Source organism: Chlorocebus sabaeus, chromosome 20 (assembly GCF_047675955.1).
Source record: "Chlorocebus sabaeus isolate Y175 chromosome 20, mChlSab1.0.hap1, whole genome shotgun sequence".
In the NCBI taxonomy this organism is placed as follows: domain Eukaryota; kingdom Metazoa; phylum Chordata; class Mammalia; order Primates; family Cercopithecidae; genus Chlorocebus; species Chlorocebus sabaeus.
The window spans coordinates 110,673,032-110,685,221 of record NC_132923.1 but is presented as its reverse complement, the minus strand read 5'-3'; the positions used below and the strand labels follow the sequence as shown (position 1 = coordinate 110,685,221).

General features: G+C 47.1%; 1 protein-coding gene across 7 annotated transcripts in view; it reads left to right on the top strand.

Annotated features, from left to right (window-relative positions):
• Window positions 1-5,105: 5,105 nt before the first annotated feature.
• The window catches only part of DHDDS (dehydrodolichyl diphosphate synthase subunit), a 43,827-nt gene continuing 36,742 nt past the window's right edge, over window positions 5,106-12,190 (top strand). For 3 of the 7 annotated variants that reach the window (XM_037983164.2, XM_037983047.2, XM_037982955.2), the window contains exons 1-3: window positions 5,106-5,181; window positions 5,699-5,816; window positions 11,575-11,691. In XM_037983164.2, coding sequence (XP_037839092.1) covers window positions 5,754-5,816; window positions 11,575-11,691 — 180 coding nt within the window. In that variant the 5' untranslated portion in view covers window positions 5,106-5,181; window positions 5,699-5,753. Of the gene's footprint in view, window positions 5,182-5,207; window positions 5,324-5,698; window positions 5,817-11,574; window positions 11,692-12,190 lie in introns of those variants that run through there. The other 4 variants (XM_037983102.2, XM_037983070.2, XM_037982921.2 and 1 more) reach the window with 2 other exon arrangements.

Here is a 12,190-nt window from a genome sequence, read left to right as displayed (position 1 = left end):
GATTGCCTCCTACTGGAAGATTGGGAATTAGTCTAAACAGGAAATGGTGGTACAGAGGCTAGGAGAGGCTGGGCCAAGTGAAAGGCCCAGAGAGCAAGCCAAGATTAGGTGAGGGTTGTCTAATCCTAGGGCACAGGACGTGTTTTACATCTCCAGATCCATTCTTCACCAGATAAGGCTAGGCCTACCATGCACCACAGGGTGTGTGTGTGTTTGTAAAACTGCAGTTGCCAAGGATAAGTTTTAAGACCAATACCCCTGTACTTAATCCTGTGCTGTCCAAGGATGGATATATGAAGTAAGGTCTAAGATCCTTAACCTTTCAAAATTCTCGGGTTCCAGGGAGACACACAAGTGAGGGCTTTGTGGTGCCTGGGGCCTGTGTCCTGCCCTGCTGCAGTAGTGATTAATAGTGTCATGGTAGCTAAAGGAGAAAAAGGGGGTTTCGTTTACATGCTGTGAGATCACCGCAAACCTACCTCACTGTGTTGAAACGGGACAAATGCAATAGAACGCATTGGGTGGTGTGTGTCTCTTCCTGGGTTCTTGTCTCCCCTAAATGCTGCCCCCCCTCTAGTTATTGTATTTGTCTGGGCTTTGTAGGACTTCACTAAGTTGATTGCTAGGTGGCCTAGTTTGTGTAAATATAATGTATTGGTCTTTCTCCGTGTTCTTTGGGGGTTTTGTTTACAAACTTCTTTTTGTATTGAGAGAAAAATAGCCAAAGCATCTTTGACAGAAGGTTCTGCACCAGGCAAAAAGATCTGAAACATTAGTTTGGGGGGCTCTCTTCTTAAAGTGGGGATCTTGAACCATCCTTTCTTTTGTATTCCCCTTCCCCTATTACCTATTAGACCAGATCTTCTGTCCTAAAAACTTGTCTTCTACCCTGTCCTCTTTTCTGTTCACTCCCAAAAGAAAACTTACACACCCACACTCATACACATTTAACACTTGGAGTGTCTCCACAATTCTTAAACGATGTATGCAAAAATCCTGAAGCTAGGAAAACCCTCTATCCTTTGTTCCCAACCACCTAAGTCAAGACCATTACCAATTCTTTTTTTTTTTTTAAGATGGAGTCTCACTCTATCGCCCAGGCTGGAGTGGAGTGGCATGATTGGCTCACTGCAGCCTCTGCCTTTTGGGTTCAAGCAATTCTGCCTCAGCCTCCTGAGTAGCTGGGATTACAGGTGCCCACCACACCCAGCTAATTTTCATATTTTTAGTAGAGATAGGGTTTCACTGTGTTGTCCAGGCTGGTCTGGAACTCCTGACCTCAGGTGATCTGCCCACCTCGGCCTTCCAAAGTGATGGGATTACAGGCATGAGCCACCACGCTGGGCCGACTATTTCTTGATATATTCATGCCAAACACTGTAGCCCGGGCACAGTGGCTCACGCCTGTAATCCCAGCACGTTGGGAGGCTGAGGCGGGCGGATCACGAGGTCAGGAGTTCAAAACCATCCTGGCCAACACGGTGAAACGCTGTCTCTACTAAAATACAAAAAAAACAGCTGGGTGTGGTGGTGCATACCTGTAGTCCCAGCTACTCGCAAGGTAGAGGCTGCAGTGAGCCGAGATCGCATCACTGCACTCCAGCCTGGCTAGAGCAAGACTCCATCTCAAAAAAAAAAAAAAAAAAAAAAAAAGACACTGCTGTATTTTGGATGGATCAAACCTACTTAATTTTTAATCCTAAAGTAGAGAGATGCAACTGGGGGCCTTCCATGTAGAAAGTGGGGTCAGGAGGCCAAGAAAGGGAATATGAATGTATATCCAAGTCACTCAGGAACTTTTATGCAGGTGCTAGAAACTTATGTCAAAGTGGCCACAAGATTGTTTAATAGGAGACGAACGAATGTAACTCCATGTTTACTGCTAGAAACCAAAGCTTTGTGTAAAATCTTGAATTTATGGGAAGGGAGGGTAGGAAAGCCTGTACCTGTCTGTTTTTTTCCTGATCCCTTTCCCTCATTCCTGAACTGCAGGAGACTGAGCCCCTTTGGGCTTTGGTGACCCCATCACTGGGGTGTGTTTATTTGATGGTTGATTTTGCTGTACTGGATACTTCCTTTCCCATTTTTTAATCATTTTTTAACACATGCTGACTCCTCCCTTCTCCTTTCCCTGGGAAAATACAATGAATAAATAAAGACTTATTGGTACTCAAACTGTCATGCCCTTGTCAGATGTTTTTGCCCTTCCCATAACTCCCACTTTCTTGGATTGGGACTCAGAAGTCACAGAAGAACCATTACATTTTTCTGTTCAGCCACTTTGTTAGGAATGAATCTTGAAAGTTCAGTCCTCTTAGCACCTCATTACAGTGGATTTTTGTTTCTAGTTAAGGCCTCTTGTCCTTTCCTTGGAAGCTTCCACATTCAAGAGGGGATTAGGGGCTTGGCATGCATAAGAATGGGGTTGCCTGTGCCACTGGCTGGGATGAAAGGATGGGGCCATGGCTTGGGGCATGAGACCCTAATAATACTTTGTCCCCTACTCCTCAAAGTCCTTTACAAATCTTAATTAATTAACCCCTTGCAGTACCCCAAGGACAGAAATGTGTTGTGGAACTGGGGAAATTAAGGCCAGAGGAGATTCACTGACTAACTATAAATGCAACATTTTCTTTGAGCCAAAGTTTGCTTTTTATGAGCATCGAATTTTTTTTATATATCACTTATATTTATATATAAGTCATCAAGCAAGAACACTGAATTTTAAACATCTATTCCCACTAAGGGAAGGATTTTAAAAAGGAAAAAAAAACTTGATTGGAGGCAAACCAAGTATATTAACAAAACGTGCAAGGAAACAGAGAAACCAGTTTAAATCCTCAAGCCTGACATTATCAGAGCAAGGGAAAGAAGTTTCATACATCTACTCCAGGGACTTTGTGGCTCCTTAATTGTACCAAAAGTCAAAGCTGACAGTAGAACCTCATAAAGCAGCAAACTACTAGTGGACTTAGTTAAATTGTCTTGCTGCAAAATGAAGTAAGTTGGACTGAAATTTACTCCCCAGGTTGCAAAGCAGGAAGGATGGAAAAGCTCAATACTATTCATTTCTACTCATCTCTAGGGCTTTCTCTGATCATGTTGCTGTGTTAAAATAACCCCTTTCATTAGAAAGAGTGGAAGACATAATCAATTAGAAATTGCCAATAAAAAATCTCTTCCTTGCCTCATTTCTTTAATAATATTGAAAAGTGAAATGCGACAAAAAAGTTCTTTGACAATTGTGAATTTTTATTCTACTCAAGACATAATGCATCATAAAGTTGTATTATGCTTTGCAAGAAATACTGGTTGTGGCCTGGCCAGGTGGCTCACACCTGTAATTCCAGCACTTTGAGAGGCCTAGGCAGGCAGATCACGAGGTCAAGAGATCCAAACCATCCTGGCCAAAATGGTGAAACCCTGTCTCTACTAAAAGTACAAAAATTAGCCAGCCGTGGTGGTGCGCGCCTGTAGTCCCAGCTACTCGGGAGGATGAGGCAGGAGAATCGATTGAACCCGGGAGGCGGAGGTTGCAGTGAGCCGAGATCGCGCCATTGCACTCCAGCCTCGGTGACAGAGCCAGACTCCGTCTCAAAATAAATACATAAATAAATAAAAATAATACTGGTTGTATAAGAATCTGTAAAGAATTTTTTCCTCCTTTTTCAATTTTGAGAAGATTGAACTACTTTTTTTTTTTTTTTTTTTTTTTGAGACGGAGTCTCGCTCTGTCGCCCAGGCTGGAGTGCAGTGGCCCAGTCTCGGCTCACTGCAAGCTCCGCCTCCTGGGTTCACGCCATTCTCCTGCCTCAGCCTCCCGAATAGCTGGGACTACATATGCCCGCCACTACGCCCGGCTAATTTTTTGTATTTTTAGTAGAGACGGGGTTTCACTGCGTTAGCCAGGATGGTCTTGATCTCCCGACCTCGTGATCCACCCGCCTCGGCCTCCCAAAGTGCTGGGATTACAGGCGTGAGCCACCGCGCCCGGCCTTAACTACGAATTTCTTTTGTTAGCCTAGAATCCTTGCAACCCTTTTTTTCGTAAAGGTTCAGTACAGAGCTAATGCCCTTAGCTTTTCTACCAGGGTTAATTTGTTATTTTCGTTTATGTGCTGCCAAAGCGAGCACCTTTCTGTTATTTTAGAAGTCATTCTTTTTTTTTTTTTTTTTTTGAGATGGAGTTTCGCTCCTGTTGCCCAGGCTGGAGTGCAGTGGCGTGATCTTGGCTCACCGCAACCACCGCCTCCAGGGTTCAAGCGATTCTCCTGCCTAGCCTCCCGAGTAACTGGGACTACAGGCGCCCGCCACCACGCCCGGCTCATTTTTTGTATTTTTAGTAGAGACGGGGGTTTCACGATGTTGGCCAGGGTGGTCTCGACCTCCTAACCTCAGGTGATCCGTTCGCCTCCGCCTCCCAAAGTGCTGGGATTACAGGCGTGGGTCACTGCGTCTGGCCTAGAAGTCATTCTTATGGCAGAGATCTTTCTGGCCTTACCGCTTCTCCTAAGTTCGTTGGGACAGGTCTTGGTAATCCACAAATCCTAAAATATGCGTGCCTTAAATCGGCACAAAATAGATTAATATTCTGCGCGTCTGTAAGATTGGCTGCGGCTAGAAACTTCTTCCCAGACGATTAAATCCACTAAATAAAACACGAAACGTAACGAGATAATTTTTAAGAGTATGTACCAGTGCTCTAATGAAGCCCGGTTCTGCGGCATTCCCAGGTTAGGACGCTGCCTTACCCCATTTCTCAGCAGTCCTAAGCTGTCTTCGAAGGCCGAGAAGCGCCTCGATTCTTGCCCCTGGCTCATTTCACTGGCGCGTTTTCCAGAGGCCTCCCAATCTGTGAGTCTACCGACCCTTCCGCTCCCCACGCTGGGCTCAACCCCGTCTTCCCCAGCTGGTCCCCCAGCACGTGGCCTGGAGCCCAGCCTCCCGCCCCGCTGGGTCACGTGAGCCTGGCTCTCACCCTTGCCGGCTTCCACACCCCACGGGACTGAGAACTGCCCTCCCTCTAGCCCGCAGGCGCAGGCGCAGGGCAGGGCCCCCCCAACTTGGGTGACGGAGGGGGCGTGTCGCAGCGCCCAAAGATGACGTGTTCTTCTAGCGCCACGTCGTGAGGAAGTGCCGGCCCACTGAAGCGGTGGGGACGCGCCCAGCGGAGCGAATCAGGTGCCACTGAACTGAAGGGGTGAACTAGAGGAGAAGAGGGTGACTGGGCGGGGAGCAGCTGCGGGAGAAGCAAAGGGACGACTGAGGGGATAATCAGGAGACCACTGAGGCGTGAAGTACCGGCGGTGCGATAACTGAAGGGGTTAGTAACTGGGAGCGCAGAGTGGGAAACAGCTTGAGGGAAGATGGAGAAGGAAGAAACAGGGAATGATCAAGATGTGGGCACCATGATGTGGCAGGAAGCTGACTTAGATGTTCAGAAGAAGTCAGTGCAGATACTGAGGAAATGGGAATGGGAACAAGTCTGCAAAGGCACGAGAACCGAGGAAAGGCTTTTGCCCCCCAGAGAGGTCTCATTGCTTTATAAAACTCTGGGTGGTAAAAGATTATAGGCTTAGACCAGTGTCTTTGGATTCTAATGCTGGCTGCTCTCCACAGTCCATCTGATTCCCCAGAAGTCAGTTATAGCTCTTTGCAAACCTTGGTGGCTTCTTATTTTCTTTCTCGTTTATCCAAGATTACCTGGCTGGTGTTTGGTTGTTCTGGGGTGATCTTCTGACTGGGAAAGAACTATGTCATGGATCAAGGAAGGAGAGCTGTCACTTTGGGAGCGGTTCTGTGCCAACATCATAAAGGTGAGCAATGGCCCAGAGCACCAGTTGGCCTGGTCAGTTGGATAATCTTGTATCAAAATCTGTTAATAAAGTTGAGCAATTCATGGTTTAAATTCGTGGAATTTAGCAAGGAAACCAAAGAGTCTTAGAATGGTAACTTCCAGGTCTACATTTCTGGTAGACTTTTGTCCTAACTCTGACATTTTCAGGAAGCCGAGGCCTGTCAATATCAGTGGGCCGCCTAGACTGCTAAGTATTCCTTATAGAGAACTGAAATTTGTTTCCTTGGAATGTTGATCCATTGTTCCTTGTACTGTCCTCTGGATTTAAATAGGTTAATCTTTGATATATTCTTTGATCTGGCAGTAGAGCTTGGGGGCTGGGCCTGGTCCCTCAGGCCTGTAATCCCAGCAATTTGGGAGGCCGAGGTGGGCAGACTGTTTGAGCTCAGGAGTTGAGACCAGCCTGGGCAACATGGCAAAACCCTGATTCTACAAAAAAATGCAAAAATTAGCCGGGCTCAGTGGTGTTCACCTGTAGTCCCAGCTACTCGGAAGGCTGAAGTGGGAGAATTTCTTGAGCCCAGGTCAAAGCTGCAGTGAGTCATGATTGTGCCACCGCACTCCAGCCTGGGTGACAGAACGAGATTGTCTCAAAGAAAAAAAAAAAAAAAAAGTTCAGAATGAGACTCTGTCCCAAAAAAAAACAAAAGGAGTTTGGGCTCTAGAGACAGACAAACATGGCTGAAATTCCTGTTCTTTTTTTTGAGACGGAGTCTTGCTCTGTCACCCAGGCTGGAGTGCAATGGCACAGTCTTGGCTCACTGCAGCCTTCGTCTTCCAAGTTCAAGCAATTCTCTTGCCTTAGCCTCCCAAGTAGCTGGGGTTACAGGCATGTGCTACCACACATGGCTAATTTTTATATTTTTAATAGAGATGGGATTTTACCATACTGGCCAGGCTAGTCTCAAACTCTTGACCTCAGGTGATCCACCTATCTCAGCCTCTCAAAGTGCTGGGATTATAGGCCTGAGCCACTGCACCTGGTCTGAAAGTCCTGTTCTATCATTTAGTAATCATGTGACTTTAACAACTATAGAATTGTTATGAGAATTAAATGAGACATTAATATAAAGCAGTTAGCATAATGTCTAGCAGTTCTTAATTATTATTAGGGTTGTCTTTCAGCCATTTGAAGACTATTATCTCCCATCTTCCCCAAATCTTCCCTCAGCTTTTTCTCTAGGAATCACAGCAATATTGTATCTGCCTAAGACAGGTTTGAGATTGGGGCCAGTCAGCTTGGTTTTGTTTTTCAGCCACAGGCTGTCAAGCAGCAGGCAGTAATGAATTCATGAGTCAGTAATCTTTATACAAGCCCCACACATGCTCAGAAACAAATGCCAAGGGATCTCAAGCAGTCCAGGAAATGGGAAGTAACTCCTTGGGGAACCACTGCAGTGGTATGTTTGGAAGAACAAGCTGCATAACTTGAATGGAGTTTGGGGGATGGAAAGGCTGTACGTGGGAGACAGAAGTAGAAAAAGGAGAAGTGTTGATGAGGAAGCAGTCAGGGAAGAGCCCTCCCAGGTGAGGAAAAATAGGCTAAGGAGTCCATTTGTGTTATGGGAGACAACTCAAAGCTGCTCCAAGCCAGATAAGGGTTTTGTTTTTTGTGGTTTCTTTTTTGAGATGGAGTCTTATTCTGTTTCCCAGACTAGAGTGCACTGGTGCAATCTTGGCTTACTGCAACCTCCGCCTCCTGGGTTCAAGCGATTCTCCCACCTCAGCCTCCCGAAGTAGCTGGGATTATAGGCACCTGCCACCACGCCTGGTTATTTTATTTTATTTTTTTTGTATTTTTAGTAGAGTTGGGGTTTCACCATGTTGGCCAGGCTGGTCTCGAACTCCTGGCCTCAAGTGATCTGCCCACCTCAGCGTCCTAAAGTGCTGGGATTACAGGCTTGAGCCACCGTGTCTGGCTCCAAGTAAGTTTTGTTTGGCTCAAAAAAAGTCTTTTTGGTTTGCTTTGAAAAACAATTTTTTTTTTTTTTTTTGAGACAGAGTCTCACTCTGTCACCCAGGCTGGAGTGCGGTGGCATGATCTTGGCTCACTGCACCCTCTGCCTCCTGGGTTCAAGCAATTCTCCTGCCTCAGCCTCCCGAGTAGCTGGGATTACAGGCGCCCGCCACCACACCTGGCTAATTTTTCTTTATTTTTAGTAGAGACTGAGTTTCACCATGTTGGCCAGGCTGGTCTTAAACTCCTGACTTTGTGATCCACCCACCTCGGCTGCCCAAAGTTCTGGGATCATAGGCATGAGCCACTGCGCCCGGCCGAAAAGCAAAATTTTTATAAAAATCCTGATGTTTGGTTTTCTTGCAAGATCAACAGATCCAACAATATTGCGCCCCAGTTCCTGTGTGTCAGCAGTTGGCTAGAGGTCAGGAATTAGGGCCCTTTTTTTTTTTTTTTTTTTTTGAGACAGAGTCTCACTCTGTCACCCAGGCTGGAGTGCAGTGGCGCCATCTTGGCTCACTGCAACCTCTGCCTCCCGGGTTCAAGCCATTCTCCGGCTTCAGCCTCCTGAGTAGCGGGGATTACAGGCTCCCACCACCATACCTGGCTAATTTTTTGTATTTTGTGTTTTTTTTTTCCAAGATGGAGTCTTGCTCTGTTGCCCAGGCTGGAGTGCAGTGGCATGATCTTGGCTCACTGCAACCTCCGCCTCCCAGGTTCAAGCAGTTCTCCTGCCTCAGCCTCCCAAGTAGCTAGGATTACAGGCATCTGCCACCACGCCTGGCTAATTTTTGTATATTTAGTAGAGACGAGGTTTCACCATATTGGCCAGCCTGGTCTTGAACTCCTGACCTTGTGATCTGCCCTCCTTTGCCTCCCAAAGTGCTGAGATTACAGGTGTGAGCCACTGCACCCAGCCCTAATTTTCGCATTTTTAGTAGAGATGGGGTTTCAACATGTTGGCCAAACTGGTCTTTAACTCCTGACCTCAAGTCATCCACCCATTTTGGCCTCCCAAAGTGCTGGAATTACAGGCGTGAGCCGCTGCACCTAGCCATATGAGTTCCTTTTTTCTGTAGAAGGTAACATCTTCGTTTGACTATACCCATCAAAATTTTTCCTGGCCAGGCACAATGGCTCAAACCTGTAATCCCAGCACTTTGGGAGGCCAAGTCGAGTGGATCTCTTGATCCCAGGAGTTCGATAGCTGCCTGGCCATTATGGTGAGACCCCCATCTCTACAAAAAATAAAAAAATTAGCTGGGTGTGGTAGTGTATTCCTGTAGTCTCAGCTACTTGGGAAATTGAAGTGGGAGAACCTTTCTCCTCCCAAAAAGTGGAGGTTGCAAATGAGCTGAGATTACACCACCATACTCCATCCAGCTTGGGTAACAGAGTAAGACCCTGTTTCTTTTTTTTTTTTTTTTTTTTTGAGACAGAGTCTCACTCTGTTGCCCAGGCTGGAGTGCAGTGGTGCCATCTCAGCTCATTGCAAGCTCCACCTCCCAGGTTCACGCCATTCTCCTGCCTCAGCCTCCCGAGTAGCTGGGACTACAGGCGCCCACCACCATGCCTGGCTAATTTTTTGTATGTTTAGTAGAGACAGGGTTTCACCATGTTAGCCAGGATGGTCTCGATCTCCTGACGTCGTGATCTGCCCACCTCGGCCTCCCAAAGTGCTGGTGGGATTACAGGTGTGAGCTACCGCGCCTGGCCTGAGTAAGACCTTTTTCAAGGAAAAAAAAAATTTTTTTCCCTTTGCTCTCTAGTTGCTCTAAACCAAGCCTGTACTTAAGAGCATATGGTTGAAAGATTAACTCTGGAGGCAGAGGGACATCAGTTTGAATCCCCATTTGTCTCTTCTTAACTGTGTGACTTACGCAAGTCACTAGAAGTCTCTGAGCTTGTTTTTCCATCTGTAAAATGAAGATAATACTATTTACTTTATAGACTTGTATGATAAGATGAAGTATAAGAAGCTTAGCAGACCAGGCGCGGTGGCTCAAGCCTGTAATCCCAGCACTTTGGGAGGCCGAGACGGGTGGATCACGAGGTCAGGAGATCGAGACCGTCCTGGCTAACCCAGTGAAACCCCGTCTCTACTAAAAAATACAAAAAACTAGCCGGGCGAGGTGGTGGGCGCCTGTAGTCCCAGCTACTCGGGAGGCTGAGGCAGGAGAATGGCGTGAACCTGGGAGGCGGAGTTTGCAGTGAGCTGAGATCCGGCCACTGCACTCCAGCCTGGGCAACAGAGCGAGACTCTGTCTCAAAAAAAAAAAAAAAAAAAAAAAAAGAAGCTTAGCATAGTATTTGCCATGGAGTAAGTGCTCAGTAAATATGTAAATAAAAGCCGGGCGCGGTGGCTCAAGCCTGTAATCCCAGCACTTTGGGAGGCCGAGGCGGGCGGATCACAAAGTCAGGAGATCGAGACCATCCTGGCTAACACGGTGAAACCCCGTCTCTACTAAAAATACAAAAAACTAGCCGGGCGAGGTGGCAGGCGCCTGTAGTCCCAGCTACTCAGGAGGCTGAGGCAGGAGAATGGCGTAAACCCAGGAAGCGGAGCTTGCAGTGAGCCAAGATCGCGCCACTGCACTCCAGCCTGGGTGACAGAGCAAGACTCCGTCTCAAAAAAAAAAAAAAAGTAAATAAAAATAAGTAGGCCGGACGTGGTGACTCAGCCTGTAATCCCAGCACTTTGGGAGTCCAAGGCGGGCAGATCACGAGGTCAGGAGATCGAGACCATCCTGGCTAACACGGTGAAACCCCGTCTCTACTAAAAATACAAAAAAAAATTAGCCGGGCGTGGTGGCAGGCACCTGTAGTCCCAGCTACTCGGAGGCTGAGGCAGGAGAATGGCGTGAACCCGGGAGGCGGAGCTTGCAGTGAGCCGAAATCGCACCAGTGCACTCCAGCCTGGGGGACAGAGCGAGACTCTGTCTCAAAAAAATAATAAGTAGGCCAGCTATGGTGGCTCATACCTTTTTTAATCCCAGCAGTTTGGGAGGCTGATGAAGGAGGATTGCTTGAACCCAGGAGTTCGAGACCTGGGCAACATGCGAAAATACCCCACCCATCTCTTTTTTTTTTTTTTTTTTTTTGAGACAGTGTCACTGTGTTGCCCAGGCTGGAATGCAGTGGCATGATCTCGACTCACTGCAACCTCCACCTCCTGGGTTCAAGCGATTCTCCTGCCTCAGCCTCCAGAGTAGAGTAGCTGGGACTACAGGCACATGCCACCATGCCTAGCTAATTTTTGTATTTTTAGTAGAGACCAAGTTTCACCATGTTGGCCAGGCTGGTCTCGAACGCCTGACCTCAAGTGATCCACCCATCTCAGCCTCCCAAAGTGCTGGGATTATAGGTGTAAGCCACCATGCCTGGCCGACTCCATCTCTTAAAAAAAAAAAAGAAAAAAAAAAAGGCTAGGTAAGTGTGATGGCATGTGCTGGTAGCCCTGGCTAGTCAGTGAGAGGCAAAGGTGGGAGGATCACTTGAGCCCAGGAGGCCAAGGCTGCAGTCAGCTGTGATCACACCATTGCATTCCAGTCTGGGTGACTGAGTGAGATCCTGCCTCAAAATTAAGTAACTAAGTAAGTAAACTTTAATGTCTTTTTACTGAATTAAAAGCACAAAGTACCCAATTCCTTTCATTGGGGTTTTCATCACATAACCCAAACTTATCACCTTGGGGTGTAGTGTCTTCCTTTATCCCTGAAGAATATGAAACCTGTTCATGATTTGTCTTCCTATTCCACAGGCAGGCCCAATGCCGAAACACATTGCATTCATAATGGACGGGAACCGTCGCTATGCCAAGAAGTGCCAGGTGGAGCGGCAGGAAGGCCACTCACAGGGCTTCAACAAGCTAGCTGAGGTGGGTGTGTATGGCAGAGCCCAAAGTGAACAGTCTGTGGAGAGGTGGATTATAGCTAGAAAACCAGGCTCTGAGTTTGCTGTGGTTGAAGAGTGTTTTGTGTATCTGTCTCTGTGTTTTACTGTTTGCTTGCTAGCTATAGGTCTCATCTTGACATTGGCCAGATGTGGTTGCTTATGCCTGTAATCCCACACTTTGGGAGGCTGAGGTAGGAGGATTGCTTGAGCCCAGGGGTTCAGGACCGGCCTGGGCAACATAGTCAAACCCTGTCTCTACAAAAAAATTTAAAAATTAGCCAGACTTGGTGGTGCATACCTGTGCCTCCAGCTACTCAGGAGGCTGAGGTGGGAGGACTGTCTGAGCCCAGGAAGCTTGAGGCAGCAGTGAACAGAGATTGTGCCACTGTACTCTAGCCTGGGTGACAGAGTGACACCATCTCAAGAAAAAAAAAATGACATTAACAAAGAAGTAATCATCCAGTGAATGACCATAAAATATT